Source organism: Tinamus guttatus, unplaced genomic scaffold (genome assembly GCF_059628265.1).
Source record: "Tinamus guttatus ecotype Peru unplaced genomic scaffold, ASM5962826v1 Tinamus_guttatus_pri_ptg000323l, whole genome shotgun sequence".
NCBI classification, from domain to species: Eukaryota; Metazoa; Chordata; class Aves; order Tinamiformes; family Tinamidae; genus Tinamus; species Tinamus guttatus.
Window position 1 is genome coordinate 211,468 of NW_028288857.1, and position 18,042 is coordinate 229,509.

The following is an 18,042-nucleotide window of genomic DNA, read 5'->3' on the forward strand; positions in this document are numbered from 1 at the left end:
CTGTGTAACAGCTATGTCCTGGGAATGACCAGTTACTATTGTGCAATGCCAAACACCTGCGTTCCTGCCGTTCTCCCAAATCACTGGTTCTTCCCACGAAAAAGGAAGGCACATTCCTGCAGCAAGGGGGTCCCCTAACCACAGGGTAAACTCAAGAGATGAGCTACAGCAGACCTGCAGAGCAGACCAAACAAACTCATTCCTTGCACGGCCTGACAGTCACGTTCTGGGCTGCCTTCTCCATGTCCTCCCTCACACAAGATGCTTCTTAATGTTTTTGTTTTTTGTCGAATTTTCTCTACCTCCCCTGAGCACTTTGGGCTGCCAAGATGGCTCAGAGACAGCAGCTAAGTGGCACTTACATCTGGTACAGCTTAACTTGTAGTGTCTTATTCTTTCTGGAATTTGAGAACTTCAGTACCCTGTGTTTGCACAAGCGTTGGATAAACGGAGCCGAGGCTCGCTGGTGCTCTGTGCTTGCCGAAGCTATATTTTAAAATGCACGTGAAAAAAACCTACTGTTTATTCATCTGCAGCTTTAGAAACTGAAGTGCGCCAAGTCTAACTGCAGGGCTGCTCAACGGGTCTATTCCATCAAAGCAAAAAGGTGAGAATGCCAGAAATTCAGCACTGTCACCACATGCGTCACCTGCTCCTCTTGCTTCCCAGCGGCTCGGGCCAACCCCGTCCCTGGATCTCACTGCCTCAGTCATACTCCCCAGCACCCTGGCCTGGGTCTCAGGCCTCCAAAAGTAGAGGGATTAGGGTGTATTTAGGAGCAAATAGCAGGACACTGCTCTTGATGCACCACACTGAATCTCTCACTTCGATACAGTAACCATGATGGTCCATGACCCAGAGCTTGAGATAACAGGCCACCTCCATTCTTAGTAATATGGACATTTTGGAACACATACCCATCCGTTCTCCAAAATACTGTCTTGAAAAAGAAATGCACCATAGAAAGCTCCAAGTGGCTTTTCCAAATCACAGATACAGCTCCCTGCTTGTGCACAAACTGCATCTCCTGTCCTTCATAATCCACCAAGCTCTAGTCTCCTCACCCCTCATCCCTGCAGCAGACACCTTTTCTCACCTTGTCAAAGAATTCATACAGCCTGACTGTCTCGCAGACCCGGTGCCTGTTCTCATCCAGCTGAGTGCAGAACTCCTCCAGCTGCTCTCTATAGGTCTGCAGCTTCACTTTGTAAGCCTGGACATCCACAGAGGAGAAGTCTTCCCATCGATCCATCTTCTTCAGCGCTTCCTGTCCCCTTTTGCAATATTCCTGAAAACAAAACACGACTGCATCTGAGGATATGGAGATCACACAGACACTATACATGGAAACTACCCACTATGGTAGGTAGTCTTCAAAGCCATTAATAGCTGAGGCTAATTAGGGGGTTGAGGTTCAAATGTGGTGGGTGGGATGTGCTTGTTACAACAGAATCCTGAAGAGTCCTGATATCTCATATGACACATATTAGCCACAGAGCAGCTTGTAAAGGTCTGTGGTCCTTTTGAGGCCACAGACTAATTAGGATCAAAACAAGTACCTCAGCAGATTAAAAAAAATCTTCCATCACAATAGTTATTTTTCTCAAAACTGGCAAATGCCCTCCAGTGAGCTGCAAGGGAGTTGATGGCTTTGCCTACAACAGGAGGAGAGATGGAAAGTAAGCTCTCTTTTCTAACCAGACCACACTTACACTGGCAACAAGATCAAATTCTCTGAACTGCTTTTGTGTTTGAAGCAGCATCTCCAAAGAATCATCCAGGTTGATCATTTCCTTTAGTCCTTTTCTGCCAACATTCTCAATCCAACTGCTGACCTAGAAGAGAAGGAAAAAGCTCCACTATTAGTCACTGTGATACTTTCCTTTGAGTGGAAAGAACAGGGAACTGCTCTCGTAAGGTTGGTCATTTCATTGCTGGAAAGAATGTGTCTATACACTTCTCCCCCCATTTTGGCATTTCAGCGCAAACCTTCTCTTTGGTTTATTCCCATTTCAGGTTACTGCGTAATTGCTCAACTCCCCTATTGCTCACCCAGCCTTAGGCACAAACAAGGCAAGTAGTTGCTTGGGTGCTGTTTTGGGTGAGCCGTGGTCTAATGTAAGCTCTGAGACTTGTAGGCTAGCCTGCTATTCCTCTTATTGCTCCCCCAAAAATGGGGTAACAACCTGTCTGCCACCAGCTTGCCTGCACCCTTCCCAGTTCTAACTGGTAGAGAGGGATATGAGCTGAATTAATGTGAACTTACTCATGGATTCTCATCCTTTGCAATGTTTCATGCTTCTTTAGGGCTCTTCGATAGGGATTTGCAGCCTCTATGTCATGGCCCAGTCACTGTTATAGTTATAAGTCTAGTTATGAGTCTACAAGTAGGCAACTCATTAATGAGAGCGTCCTCAAAGCAAAGCAGACACAGAAGGGTGGGAAGGACAGCACAGCAGCAATGAAGAAACTGGTTCTAGTGCTATAAGAATATAGGTTCTTAAGGAAAGCTCCACACAGCATACAAGTCAAATGATACATATCTACATGCACGAAGTCCTAAGTGATACATAAAGCTGCTCATTGCTGATGACTTACAGCAAAGGAGATTTTCCACGGGAGTCAGACATAGAACTCCATAATCTGGAGGTAAAATCCAGGCTTAGGGAGCTTATCTAGAAACCACAACACTTAAAGGATTGATTACATCCTGCAGGATGCTCAGAGAGCCTGAGCTACTCTGCTGACTTTTTAAAGTTTGCTGTCTACACAGCTAAAGGTTTCCAGAGTCCTTCTGGAAACCAGAACCTGTTGACTTCAATTCTGCCATGGCTGTAAAGGGTTATGACGACCCCAAGGAAGGGAAGTGAAAACCTCCAGGAAGGAGCTCAACGTGGCTCTTGCTCTAAGGACAATATGTTGGGCCTCTGCTTGGAGACTCTGAGACAGCGACTGCACCCAAAGGCCACAGAGTGTAACCGGAGCACATTATACACCAAGGGCCTGAGCTCCACACAGGAATCCAGACAGCAGCGTGCTAGTGTGGGATATATATGATACATGGCTCATTCAGCAGCAGGATTTGAGCAAACCATGCCCAGGATCTACAGGCCAGAGGACACAGGGCCTCAGCGGTAGCTTGTTGCCATCACTGCTGCTTCTCAAAGCAGAGCCTGAGGAACAACTTCTCAATATACCTGGTGGGATAATATGTTTTTCTGAGCACTGTGAGAAGACATCCCACCACCAGCTGTGTTGCCTACCCAAGAGTTCCTGCACTGTGGTTTGTGAGTCGGGAGAAACCGCACAGACACGTGTGGGGTTTCACCGAGCCACACCTAGAGAGCAGCAGATTCTTACCTGCGCTCGGGAGATACCAGGCAAACACTGACTTCGTTCTCAACACATCTCAATAACCTCAAATTCGTAAGTTTGGTTGTTCAGACCTTCTTTCTGAATGTCTACAGGCACCATGCTACAAGAAAAGGCTTCACGGAGGGATCAGCAGCCCCAGGAGCTGCTGTGAGCTGCACAGGCAGAGGGTGGCAGCAGGAGCTGACAAACAGGCCTTACCTCCTTAAAACACTCGTCTACTTTCTCGAACTCCATCACCAGCTCCAGCTCCTGGATGCGTCTGTTTGACAACATCACCAGTCGGTGAACGCCCTCATCAACCTGATTATAGAGCACGCCGGCAGCATCGAGTGCGTCCCTGCAAGGGGATACAAGTCTGGTCAGAGGGGGTTGCATTAGGTTTTCACCCTCCAGCGCTTCACACAAACATGAGCTGGCTAAGAGCAGCCCTGCAGTCATCCTCCCAGCGGGACTCAAGTAATGGCCACCTCCAGATGGAAAATAGAGAAAATTCTGTGGTTCCCTGCTCCTTCCTATGAGTCACTGCTCTCTTGTTTCCAGTGCAGAAGCCTTGGCAGGAGGGACAAGAGCACTGCCTCTTGGGCAGGTTCCTTGTGACATTTTAGTCTAAATGTCCCACGTTGGGAAAGGAAACTCAAAAAAGGCAAAGTGCACAGCACCCAGTGGGCAAGAGGAGGTGAATTTGACAGCGCTGGGCTGGGAGCACTCACAGAGGGAGCTCCGGCCTCCCCAGGTAGCTGTGCTGACCAAAGCACAGGAGGTGCCATGCGGCACTTTGCCCCTCCTGCCAGCTTGGCCACGGCAGAAGTTGATTCCTACAGGCGTAGGCAGGTTGGAACAGGTCAGGTTGGAGCCAGGGGCTGAGCACACTCTGTAATCCAGGCCAGACGACAAATGTCAGCAAGTTCCTTCAGCTTGGAGCACATCGGAGGCAGGATCCAGGAGAGGATGGAATTCAAGCTCATTCTTTCTTGGCGTTCCTGAACTTCCCACATTTCTTTTCTTCTGTTTCTAAATTTTCTCCCCTTTTACAAAGACTCAGCTGACACCTACCAGAAAACGCTACAATTTCTTTCTGCCTGTAGCTGTGCAAACTGTGTCAGACTGTGTTGCTGCTGCAGCACTTCTTGTGCTCACCCTAAACCGGCACCCACATACATTGGGCCTACAACACTCTGCCTTATGGCTTTCCTTAATCATATCATTAAAGTTACCCAAAGCACTTGTGAAATAGGGAGCTAATAAAAGTAGGAGAGCTTTGCTAATGGAAATTAATACAAGCAGTTTAGGATTTGTGTTCATCTCTGCCTCAAGCTACAGACATTTGAACCTATCCGGCACAAACCATCCTGAAGGTTTTAGCTGGTACTTAGTGGGCGCAAGGCAGTGCAGCAGCTCTGGACAACCAGATCTGCAGAGCCGAAATCCACAGGGTTTTTCCAGTGGAAATTCCACCTCCTGCGTATTAGCCAACATCTCAAACCTCAGGCTCTTAAGATACTTTTGTTTTTCCACTTCAAAATGCCATCAGGCTGAATGGATTTCTCCAAAGGGCAGCCAAAAAAGAAAAAACACTACCCAAATTGTCTCTGGACTGAGATCAGGATGACTGCAGTGGAAACAGGTTCTCTGCGAAGGGGCTGCAAGACCCAAGCTGTGAGACCCAAACATGCCCCTAAACATAGAGTGATGCTGTTAGTCGGCTGCTTTCCTAGGGACAGACCTGAATCCCAGCCCGGGAGGCTGTGGCGGCGGAGCCGTATCCAGTGTCTGTGCTGAGCTCTGAAAAACCGGGTTACAGAGCAGGTTCTAGAGGCAAGTGCCTGTCGGCAGCAGCAACACAGCTAGGAGAGCTCAGGAGAAACAGTGTACGAGAGGGTTTGAAGGCGCATTTCGCAATATTAGGGCTGTTGGGCTTTGCACAACAGGGACTATTTGTCAAGTCCTACTTTCTGAACACGGCTCAGGGATCGACTGCTGGACAGGCAGACTTCCTCAGGTCCTGCTCTCATGGGGCTGAAATTCCTGCTGGAACGCTAAGGAAAGCAGATGTGCATCCCAAATCCTTCCCTTGCCATCAGCGTAGGCAAGCAAGCCCCTGCAACTTGCCACGTTACAGACTGCTACATGCAACACCATGGGCTGCAAGGATTTGCCAACTCTGAGCTACATTTTGATGACACGCAGCAATGGGGTCATTTTCAGCTCCCTTTTTCTTCAGAGGGAATTCTTACACAGCCAACTCACGATAAGGAAGGAATGCACAATATCAATATTTAACAAGGTACTGCAAGACGGTAACCTGACAGCGCAGCAGCTTGAAACGAGAGCTGCAGCTCTTGTGTTGGTTGACCTAGCGTGGTATGTAACGTGATAGAGGGAAAGGCAGCCCCGCGCCACTCCACACCCAGCTGGAGGAAACAGGGCTCCAGCTGTCCTGCTCCCCACTCACAGGTTTCAAGCAATTCTCCTTGACAGAAGTCAGTCACAACCTGGGCTGAGTGGCTGCAAGGACTGCAGGTAGCACTGGGCATGCTCCTGCAGCAGGAAACAGCTTCTTCTGAAGACAGCTCTGTAACTGCGGAAACACCCTTAAAATACAGGGATAGGAAGTATCAACAAAGTAACGAAGATTTCTTTCTTTTTTATGGAAATACACCTGCTAAAAGCTCACTGGGAAGAGGTTAATTCGCATGTGCCATCTCTGAGCCTCATGGAGAAGACACACCGGTTTGGAGTGCAACTGAGATCAGTACTGGCCTCATGACGACTGAACCACTCTGGGGAAAGTAGGGTTCAAAAACACAGCAATAAAATATACCTACTGGCCCATCCACAGAGCCCAAGGAGACCACCCTAGGTAAGGAGCAAAGATGCTGATGAGTGGTTTCCTGAGGAGATGAAGCATTGAAGAAAATCCATCCCAAATGACAGTGCCCTCCTGGCTTCACACATGCCTTGGCTCCAGAGGAGGAGCTGCTTGTCTTCATTTGTAGTTTGGAGCACTCGGGCTGCTCCCTTATTCTGGTGATTTAAGACATTTTGTTTTCTTGAATGCTTGCAGCAGCCCATCATACACTTCTTGGGACACAATACAACAGCCTAGAGCTGCCAGCAGTTTGCTGAGTGACCACACAAGGCACCCAGAATAACCATTTCCAAAAGGCTTCCGGAGGCTCAGAGCCCCAGAGGGCCTTCAGGTGAGTCCTTCCTCCTCCTCCTCCCCCTCATCTGAGTCCCTCCAGCATCCCAGCACCCCAGTTCTCTGCTTCAAGACACAAGCCCTGCACTTTGTGCGTGTTCTGCCTCGCCTGGCTGGCATTCATTAAAACTTGAACTTCTAGTTGTTGGTCTTCTGGTGCATCTCCAAGGGAACTCCATTCACACACTGTCAGCTCTTGACAGTTCAATTTGACCGGCCAGACAGGCTCCCCAACCAACATGCATCTTTTACTGCCTTGCACACAGGATCATATAACCCTTTTCAGTCTAGTATTATAAAAAGGGGGTAGGCAAACTGAGCCAAACAAAGAAACCCCTCATGGTCCATGGGAAAACTTAGGGTTTTTTCACTTCTCTTCAACACTGCCCAGTGGAGACTTCTTGTGAGAACTGGGAGTGCCCGAGTTCTCCCAACCCCATATACATCTGTCCACCTATCTACAAATGTCCACCCCAAGTCATTTATGGTATACTAATAAACTCAATCATGTCTTGCAACAGCGAGTTCCACCAGATAATTATCCCTTACATAAACAAATCCTTCTTTTTCAGGGGCAGACATAAAAGCATTTCAGTCCTGCCCTTAACTGCTTTCAAAGCAGCTTGGAGTAAATAAAACAAATATGGAAAAGGGTGTCAGAGAAGAAAACGTGTCTCACAACCAGCTCCAAGTGAAACTTGGGGTTAAGCCCCTGGAAGAGATTTTGACAGTGGCCTGTGCAGCTCCAAGGAAGAAAAGCAGGCGGTTGTCTGAAGCCAGTGGAAAGTTTTGTCTAAGCTTGGATTTGTTTGGATGCTCTGAAACCTCCCCGCGCGTGTGAGTGCGGGGGGAAGTCCTTCCCTGCATTCTTCCATACTCAAATCATTTAAGGCAATTTTGCAAGAGCGCCGAGTCAGTATAATTTATGGCAAAATGGAGTAGTTTGATGTCAGTTTATGTTTTCCCAAATCCTGTTTTCATTGGGCAATTATCATTTCAGTGGAAAAGGTTCCAAATGTCTTCGGTCTACTGGAGAAGTGCCCAACTGTTGTATAATGTTAGGGTAATTTTAAACCTATAATTTAGAGAGAGAGAGAAAAAGGACTATTTCTGTCTGAATCCATCCCTCAAAACTTGCTAGCCTGGGAGAATCATGCTTCAGTTTTCAAAGCAAAATGCCTTGTGTATGAAAATACATGGTCACCAAAGAAGTGTCCACCAAAGAAAACCATCAGCAAGAGGGGCAGAAACAGGGCTAAAAGCAGAGCCCAACCTCTGACTAACCCTGGTCCATTTTTAAAATGGCCAGTGTCCAAGAATGGAAGGAAGTCAAGACACACTGCCCTTTTCTCGGTGTATTTGACAGTGCTTAAGCACGTTTACTCCAGCTAACTTGCACAGGCAAACCAGATATCCCTAATCGTCCTGTAATTTAGAAAAAACATAGCCAGATGCTCCATTAAACACATTTAATGCTCCGCTCCCAGTACTGAACTTCCCTAGTGGATGTCTCTAGAGGTTTTGGTAGAAAGGAGGAGGATGTGGCAACTAAGAGATTTAGAGGCATGTTCTGAGGATAACACCAGTTCACTTGTGCTGGGATTTGGACTGCAATCACTTACACGTCCTGGACTATCTTCCAGGCCCAAATCCTTGCGAATTTGCAGGGAAGTATTACATGCCTTAGGACTGTTTTACTGGAACATAAACGCACTAGAGACTTTCCTGGTCATTAAAGTGTTTCAGTAGCAACACACCCGACTGCCACATTCGTAAGAACCCAATGAAAGGAGGTCAACCTCAAACGTGTCGCCTTGTTCTTCAAGCTGAAAAGTTTGCAACCAGGTTATCATCTGCAAAAGCCATGGTGAAGGTAATGCAGGTTCTGCTAATTAATTCTCCATCTGCTGCACACGAAGAGCCACAGTGGTTTTCTTCACCATATAAAAGCACTCAAGTGGCTGGATTCAGGTTTTAGGATACACGGGTGTGCCTAGAAAGAGCCAGATGTCAAATTTGTTTTGGGGCCTCTTGGGGGACACCTGCAATTCATGATGGGGTTAGTATTTCTGGTTGCATCCACAGAGCTGAATGAAGTCCTCCTCAGCTGGGTTATCCGTCAAGCACACTCACTGGGATCAGCACCAGCCAATTCACACAGAGTCGTTTTGGGACTTCTCTACGGAAGCACAGTTTACTTAAACATTTTTTTTCTTTTTTTAGCAGGAGGATATTCTGAAGTCTCTTTAAAAGCAATAGAATTGATGCCTATGCTCAATGCGCACTCCCCATCTTTACAATACAGCTAAAGACAGTGATTTTTGTGCCATTAACCACCCACAGCATTAGAAACACCTACCCCAACTCCACCAGATAAAAAACAGTATTTGTGGGACAGTCCGAGGCCGAGCCAGGAACACCAGCTGCTTCAGCTAACATCCTATGCTGGAAACTTTTGGCAATATTTTTTTCCACACTATTTTTAAGCGCTTAAAACACACAGTGCCATGAAGTACCTAACGCCCTGTTTGGCACAAAGATCACAAACAAGAAGCAGCAAGACATACGTGCTCTGAGCAAACCCTTCCCGCATCCATGATGACTTAGGACATAGAAGAAAAGCAGTAGCAGCAAAAGGGGAGTTAAGGGGAACCTGTTGTGAAAAGAGTGTCTCAAAGAGCAAGGAAGACTTACCTACAAAGACCTCCACAAGCTGTGACCTCTTCGCAAACGCCACAGCGGGCTCTGCTCAGTGCTTAGCACGCGCAGCGCACGGCTCCACGCCACGGTTGGTTCAACGCGGGCGTAAGTGCTTTTCGCTGGGCTCAAACCACCACGCAAACCCAGGGAACAGGTTAGGCTGTTAGGAAGATGAATAGCGAGCGCCACGGTGTTTGGATAGAAGTGTCGCTGCGCGCTCCTCCCTCCACCCGACGCAAACAAATGAGGAGGGGAAGAACCCGGCCACCTCGGCACTGCTGAGGGCCAAGGGTTTGGTGCTTGTCAGCACCTTCTGGGTCACCTGGGACAGCCCTGGGGTGCCTCGTGCAAGCACACTGCCAAACTCTGAGTGTTTAAGAGCAGTTTTCCACCTCACTTCAAACCAAAAAGTGAAGGACCAAAAGGTGAAAACTCCAGGAGAGCGTCTTCAGTTGCTAAAGCAGAGGGGAGATGGAAGAATACATTGTCACCTTCAGTGAGGATTTCCCCAGAGAACCAAGTGGTTCTCTTGACAGCGACTGCCCTATCTTGGTGGTCATGGCCATCTATCAGGCACACACCTCTGCTTCTAAATCCCCAAACACGATCTCACTCCACCTCTCCAGACTGGGACCCAAACACCAGACACCATCTTCCCTCGCCCCAACTTGTCTCACGGTTTGCACAGCCAGCTTGCTCTTCCTGCCCCTGCGGCAGACGGACATGGCTCTGGATGGCACCGATGCAATTCCTCAGCAGCTCTTCCTGGAGCTCCTGGGATCCTGCACTCTGTCAAGGTTTATGTGTGCTGGAAGGAGCCCATATACCACTTTGCAGAGTGGCACAAACCTGTAAACTGTCTTGGAGCTACTACCAGGGGTCTTCCTTGTCCTACGGCAACACAGAACTATGCCAAACTGCTTCATCAATAGCAGGGATCCCTGCATTAATTGGCCAGAGCTTAAATGACTTGCAGATCTAGTTCCTTGATACTGCAGATGGAAGTGGCGGTAGAGAAGAGTCCCTACTACGCAGAAAACAGATGACCTTTTGTCTGTCTCAGATGATTTAACTCCCTCTTGTTTGCCAGAACCGCCAGTGCAGCTATTACATGTTCAAAGCAGAAAGGTCACTTGCTCATCTGCCTGGTCTTGCTCACAACACAATATGCAGCTGCACTTGAGTGCCAAGCATGGAAAACACCTAGGTCTTAATTTTGAAGGCCTTAAGTGACAGAGATACCATCCCACCTCTTGGGGAGATGTTCCAGCTGTTGCTTATGTCCTATCGAGCACTAAAATCTTCTCCAAATTTTAATTTCATAGCTTCCTTTCATTGATGTCACCCTACACAGGCAGGTTGGGTGACAGTACCTACCATGCGGCTCCATCACAAGCAGGTCCTACAGAGCACCCAGGTGAACGCAGGGGCTGGAACAGTGCCCCGAATATGCAGAGGAGTCCTACTCAGGCAAGCGACTTGTGTTCTCATCACATACCTCTCAACTTGTTGCTCTGGAAATCTGCTCCGTGCTGCCCATTAGCTCTGCTCAGCTCACATCCCCACCCAGGGCTTCCAAGCAGATCACCAAAAATAGCCAGCCCGCAGAACCAGCTCTTGGCCCCCCATACTCCGCCCTCAGGGTGCACAGACTATGTTGCCTTCTGCAAACAAAAGGAGAATTCACTCCTCTGTTTATAAGCTGCTTATTTGCAGTTTGCAAATACAAATTCTTTTCAGGTGAGGAGGTCAGGGAAGAGATTTGGGGTTTTCTCTCTGGTTCCAGGTGGTTCATGTCTAGTCCTGTGGCTCTCTTGCCTGCTGCCACACAGAACACGGTGTAATCCCACTGCTCTGATAATGCTGTCGTGCTCGTAGAGCCAGGCTCACGCCACATACATTCTGGTTTGACTAGCACACTCACCTATACGTTCATAAACAGTGCTTGTGTTTTCTTTACTCTGCTCCTGAGTCACGGCACATCTAGATGACAAAAGGCAGCACTGGACACTTTGTCCAGGGTTACGATGGAAATGGTGGAGGAATCTCCTAAATCCACCACAAAACCCGCAAAGCGTTAGCACATCTTTCACAACTGCCTTAGCCCCCAAACCACAAGTTGGTCCATCAAGACATGAGATATCCAAAGAGATGCCTGGCACCCAACTTGTGTCTAACACATGGAAAAGACTGAGACAAGGACGTCCTGTTCAAAAGTGCAAAAATTAAAGTGATGGAGCTCCCTACAGCACATGCCCACACTTACTGAGAGGAATTTCAGCTAGGCTAATAGTGCTGCATTTCCGTCACCAGAAAGGCTGGAACAGCAAAACCTGGAAACTTTCAGTATTTGTGCAGACAGGCCGGGAAAAGCAGAGTCTCCAGCATAGCAGATGGTGTGACAGCAAATGTGCTGCGTTTAAACTCATTTGGATCCATTAGTGATAAAGAAATGTCAACAACGGCTTCAGGAGCCCACCTGCATTTTTAGGTGACCAGAGCTGTCATTACAGCACTTAAAGAGGCGCCACAAAGACACCTTAAGCTCATCAGCACTAACACCCACTCCAGCTCTAGGCCAGAGTCAGTCTGGCCTCTCAGGGTCAGGAGAGCAAGCTGAACATGCCACGTCCCCTTAGCCGGTCTCCAAAGGTGTCACCTCTGTTGCAAGCAAAGAAGTTCAGCATCTCCTAGAGCTCATACTGGTCACTGCAGCCTCGAGTACCAGGAGTACTTGGTACTTCTGGTAAAACCCTACTAAAACCCTAGTGAGCTGGGAAGCTGGCTGAGATCCAGCCAGTTAGATGCCCTTGGAGGGATCCGCTTTTCCCTGGGTGGATTGGAGGCTGGGTGGGCAGGAGCAGCTTTTATGGTGGTGGGGAAGGGAGTATGGAGACTCCTGCTCAGCTCATGCTTACAGAAGGCGAGGAAGTTGAGTTACCAGCAAAATCCACTGCTGTGGTGCACTAGAAAGGCTGTTAAAGCACCTCTCCTTCACCATCAGGGACTTCTAGAGGCTCTTAAATCACTCGCCAGAGAAACAAGCAGATGTAGCAAAACACGTCCCCTCTCTACGTTCCTCCATGACCATCTCTGACAGGATGCAATCCATTTTTGCAGGAGAGGAGCCTGCTTCTAGTCGAACAAATCCCCTCAGAGGCCGGTTCAGGCCCAAGCAGCAGCAAGATGCCACCACTCTGTGTCACACCGAAGGGTGTCATGATCCTCTAGGAGGGCAGAGGAGGGAAAGATGCCAAAATTAACCCCCAAGGGAGAAGTTTTTAGAATGATTAAAGCAAGTCTTGTTTGCTTTGTGCTCCTGAAAGCTATTTAGCAGATAACATCTGACTCCAGAGAGTACAAACTTCCTTGCCTATTTTAGCGTATGCATCTCCAACTTGCAGTCAAGCATTAGCTACAGCTTTTCACGTGGATTTGTCCCTCTCTATTCTTACTGCTTTACATCTTTCCTTTTGCCACGTGAAGCAACAAAATAGCAAGAAGGAGGAACTAGGGGAGCTGGCAGATCAAGAACAAGCCCTCTGCAAAAGAAGCAAGTGAGTCTCTTGCTCGTTTAATCCCACAGTGATGGCACAGCTGGACCTGCTCTCTTTACGCCTCTAAAAAAATAAAAATAAAATATTTTATTTCCTAACTTTAGCTCCACACCTCTGGCTGATGTGTTTTAGTTACCTGTAGGAAAGGGTCCAGAAAACTCAGGATGTTACAATTCTCACTTCAACTACTATGCAGCCTTGCACACTTTGGCAGCTATTGTCCCAGCTGGTCTCTCAACTTCAGGCAGTTCCAACTCTCTGTTTTTCTCAGGCTTTGGCACCTCAAGACAGAAAGAACTAAAACAACCCAAAATGTGATTAATTCAAGAACCAAAAGGAAGTTCAGAAGGATCAAACATCTTGACCTTCTTCTACAATAATATCTTTTGTTACTACCCTGCTTTGATCCTAGCCATTACAGAAGCCTTCAAAAACACAGACAGAAGACCAGACCTTTCCAGGGTGAACAGAGCTCAGGACCTCCAATATCTGCACACCAATTTGAAGAAAAGAGTTAAACAAGAAAGTTTAATTTAAGTTCACTTTAACACTCTCAAACACGGCACAATCAGTGCATGTTCCCCCTCCCTGCTCCTACTACAGCAACAGCAGCTTCTCCTCGGGGGCTCTGCCAGATCAGGCTTCAAGGTTGATGGTTTCCCTACACAAGAACATGGGCTTAACTTCAAAACACAACAAAACACAAAAAATAGAGCTTAGTGTTCTCCTCATCCTCCTAAAACTCTGCAGCTGCTTGTTGTTTGCAGACAGCACTGCTATTAGAGTCTAAACAAGCAGACAAATGCAACAACAGAAGAACATTGCTCACACCATGCTGGAATGCAAAGCGGGGGTTTACCAATTCTGCCCCAAATTGCAAGGAGGCTCAGGAAACTGCTATATAATTCGCCTGCTGACACACCAAACTGTCTCCAAGTGACATGTGGCAGTTTGTACTGCTGTTCCGTTATTGAATTTTCAGAGAAATGTTATACTGTTTCCTATATCTGCATGGGATAATTATTTTATTTTTAATCTTCTCTTAGGTCTCTCTTCTAAAAGGGTTCAAGAAGTAAGTTTAACTAGAGCAGGGCTGCAGATACATGGAGTTATTCCATGCTACCCCGTCATCCTCTGTGCCCCCACCTGTATCCATATGCCCACATTTATCTGACACTGGCTGGATGCTCCTGGGTGCAAAGAGTGACTTCCTAGCATGTGTTTGCACAGCACACAACACTGAAGCCCTGTGCACCGACTGGCGTCAGGTGTTTTAGCAGCACAAACATGACTTGCTCAACACCCTGGGGGTTCTGGACACACACAGCCTCTCCCAGCCCCAGCTTCTCGTCCCCATTCTGCAAAGAGGCAGTGAATATTTGTGCAAATGCACAACCTCAAGGAGACCCTCCCTGCTCAAGCCAAAGGGTACTCCTCTCAGTTAAGGTCTTTGAGAATTGCCTTACAAAAGGATTGCCGTGTTCAATCACACAGTGAGAATATGTCTCATTGCATCGTTCATCACAGGCACCATCAATTAAAGCTTAGAGGCGCACAAATATCCAGCCCTCTCCTCACCACAGAGCCTGAATCTGATTTGGCTTGAAGAAAGGAACTCGAACGACCATCTGAGAGAATTCAACCATCAGGAAAGGATAAGGTTTTGGACCGGGAATGATGTAGTGAGGAAGTTAAAGAGTGAAAGTTGTTATGCTTTTCAACTCTGCTGTTTTCAGCAAAGGCCTTACTATGTGAAATTGTTCTCCAGGTTGCACCAAAGAAGGGCTTTCCTGAAGCGCTGACCATTTGCTCCTCTCCATCTCCTTTCCCACTCTCTCTGGGCTCACCTGTAGTCACGGGTGAGGGTGACACAAGACTCCTCCTTCCTCAGCCTGGCCAGGAGCGCTCCCCCCTCCAGCTGCAGCTTGACCAGCCGCGTGTCTTCGAGGACGTTCTTCATCAGCTGCCTGTAGTTCCTCAGCAGAACAGCTGCCTCCTGGAGAGATCGTGAAACAAGCGGTTGCTGCAAGGTACAGGCAGTGAGGGTACCACCAAAACCCCATGCCCAACCCAAAACACACACACAAACCACATCTCAGCCCTTCCCCTTGCCCACCTTGAGAAAGGAGGAGTGTTGTTTAGCTTTAGCCTCCACGATCGTGAACCTTAGCAACAAGCAACTGCTGTAACTGAAGGGTCTCTGCTTTACACTTATCCTTTTAATGCAGCACGATCCTGCCTTGCCCCTCAGTCCAACTGGCTCTGTTAATTGAGTCATTAGAAGCTTAGCAGCAGAGGGAGAACAAGTATCTGTTCTTATTTATCTTTCTCCTTTACTCGCTGCTAAAGCAAACTGGAAGAGATTTCTGCATCTTCACCTGTATTAGCAGGAAACTCCCTTTCTCTCCTTCTGCAACAGGTTCTTTGGCCAGGCCAGCAGAGATGGGGGAGGAAAGAAGACACATTTTCCTAAGTCTAGTGTCTTCTCTAAGGTCGTTTCTACCTATAACCCCTCTGAGGCTAGTACAGATCACAGTTGTTTGGATAGAAAAATGATGTGATGCTCCTTATGCAACCGTCCCTCCCTCACATAGCTAAAAAAGCAATTTTATTCTATGCCAGCACATCCTCAGAAACTCAATTACATGCAACTTTGCTGCAGGGCAAGAGGAGAAACAGTTGAGCTGGTTCTCTGTGCTTTGCTCCCACTCCTGCCTGGCCATGAACAGAGCTCCTGGCTCTCTTCAGGGCTTCTATTTCTTACCAACGCTACTTTGTCTCTGCTAATTATTCATCCCTCCATCCCTTCTCTTTCCCTGCCTCCTTTTTTTTCTGTGAGGCCTTCACAGGGCAGGTGGTCTCTTGGGATGACACCCAGAGAAGCAGCTTCTGCTGCCAAGGGGCTCTTCAGCACTCCCGCTTTCCTTGGATCAGGTCCTACAAGCCCTGCTCGCCTGGTGCCTCTGCAGTGATGCACAGAGATAAGGGGTTTCTGCAGGATCCAGCCCTCTGCTCTCTTCTGTCCCAGGCCCACATGTGACAGAGGCCACTCTCACCTCAGCCCTTCCCGGGAGTCTTCCAGATTCCACATTGTAAATGGCTCCCTGGAGGAAGGCACAGGCACCTTGGCATCCTTGCAGCAAATGCTCCAGCTTCTACAAGAGGAAAGGATTGAGGCAGAGCTGATCATCTCAGAGCAGAAGAGAAAGACGTCTTTTCAGTTTCAGAGGATTAAAGGATGAATATCACCAAGAGAGGATCAAATTTGTTAACCCAAGAGTTCAGTTATGCCAACCTGCAAGGCTGCCTCACCCACCAGAGGCTTCAAATGCATCACTCTGTACTTTAGAGAAAGCAAATTGGCACATTTGAGACCCGTATTCTTCTACTATTAGCCTTTCTTATAATTTTCCACTAAAATAAAATACAATGGCTGCATTTTGGAGGAGTGAACACTAGGACGAGTACTTGGAACTTTTTATATTTTAGATCATTCCTCCTTATACTAAGAGTGGTGTAAATGAAAAGTTAGGAACCTGGCAGACTCTCACAGTGCGAACAAACCACCTGGAATTACTGACAGATTTGAAATCCCTTCTCTCTTCTGGGAAATAACAAGTGTTGAAGTTGCGGGGTAGACCGCTCCTTAGAAAAAGCCACAAACTGAAGCTAAAGCAGTGTTAGATGCCACCTTCTAGTCACTGAAAGCAGAGGAGGGACAAACAGGGATGGGATAAAGCAGGCTCTCACTCAAAAAAACAATTAAAAATAGTTGTTTGATGCTGTTCCCAGTCTGGAAAGTTTGAAAAGCCCCAGTGGGGACAGATGAGTGGGCAGGATGCAGGTGAGATCACTGGGACGGGAAATAAATGTTGTTTGCTGCATAGCGGTGGATCTAAAGCGGCTGAGCACGTGAGTCATTATCACACAGGTTGCATCACAGGCACACAGGCAAGGCAGCCACCTTGAGCTCTGCACTGCCTTCCTCGGGTAATGTTTTGTGTGTTAAATATAAGACGCAGGAAGAAGAGGTGGTCTCGTATCATGCTCTGTTTCCTTTGAGGACAATCACCTTTTAGATGTGGCTTTTAAAATTGGGTTCTAAAACGAGCAGGGAAAGAAGAGTTAACACTGGGTACTATGCTTAACTGCTGAAGCTTTCCACCCAAAACTGGGGTGATGTCATCGATGTCACTTTAACCAGCTTCAGATGCTGCACTGTGTACCAAGCACCACTGCGGGCAGCGAGAGCGGAGCTGGAAAAAGGCAAAATCTCTTGGAAGTAGAAGCGACGCTTCTCTCATTCATGAGGGAGAGCAAGTCCAGCACAACGCGAAGACAGCCGGTTGGTTTGCAGATTTACTGGGCTTTAATCCCTTTTAGTCCCAGCGTGCCAAATCATGTCTCAGCCTCGCTTTTAAAGAGTCAGTAACACATGATCCACGGGGCTAATGCTGCCTCTGCAGCACAAGCACATGCAGCTGGTACTGCGGGCACATATGGGACTTTCGTCGACTTCTGGCAGTCCCTATTTGCCCTGACGTGTGGCCAGCACCACAAGAAGACCGTGGTAACAGGGCATACCCAAAGGGCCAGACAACAAGGAGAAGTGTTTCTGGGGTCGCCTCTGACCGCTATCTCAGTTCTACTTCTCTCGATTCCACAAGGGCAACTCTCAGAGAAACGAAATGCTCCACTGAGCTGAAGCCACTTCCCCATACATTTAATTTAAATGCTTTCTAAAGAGTTCATATTTCATGACGATTTTTGAGAAATGCTTGAATTATAAATAAGGGAAGGAAACAAAAGTTCCTAGAAGTAGCTGACTAGATTATCAGCAACTTTAAAGTTTTGTACCTGCCAGGATTGCCGTTTTCACTATGGAGCTCTTGGCTTCTTCTGGGGAACCCACTTCAAAACCAGCAATCTAACCATTTTTTAATTATTCCTGATTGCTTGACTGTTAGTTTAGTGGCAATATGATACTAGTCCCAAAGAGGCAATTAACAAGTAGAGCACATGCCCACTTACCATGCGGAAGCTTAACCAGTCCTGGTGGCAGTAAGGGAAGGTCCCATCCAGTTCTGGAGGCAGCTGCGAGGTATCTATGTGCTTATGGAGGGATTTCATGGAGGTGAGAAGCTCAAACTGCATAGGAAGGAAGGAATAAAAGCACATTTGTGTTAGAGAAAGAGCACCTAGGAGTGG

The 18,042-nt window shown here is 47.6% G+C and overlaps 1 protein-coding gene across 3 annotated transcripts in view; it reads right to left on the bottom strand.

The window, feature by feature from the left end:
• PLEKHG4 (pleckstrin homology and RhoGEF domain containing G4) overlaps positions 1 to 18,042 on the bottom strand; it is a 68,260-nt gene that overhangs the window by 14,822 nt on the left and 35,396 nt on the right. For all 3 annotated transcript variants that reach the window (XM_088529040.1, XM_088529039.1, XM_088529038.1), the window contains exons 8-13: positions 17,866 to 17,982; positions 15,891 to 15,989; positions 14,682 to 14,830; positions 3,574 to 3,712; positions 1,713 to 1,835; positions 1,097 to 1,288 (exon numbers count right to left, since the gene is read on the bottom strand). In XM_088529040.1, coding sequence (XP_088385166.1) covers positions 1,097 to 1,288; positions 1,713 to 1,835; positions 3,574 to 3,712; positions 14,682 to 14,830; positions 15,891 to 15,989; positions 17,866 to 17,982 — 819 coding nt within the window. The remainder of the gene's footprint in view (positions 1 to 1,096; positions 1,289 to 1,712; positions 1,836 to 3,573; positions 3,713 to 14,681; positions 14,831 to 15,890; positions 15,990 to 17,865; positions 17,983 to 18,042) is intronic.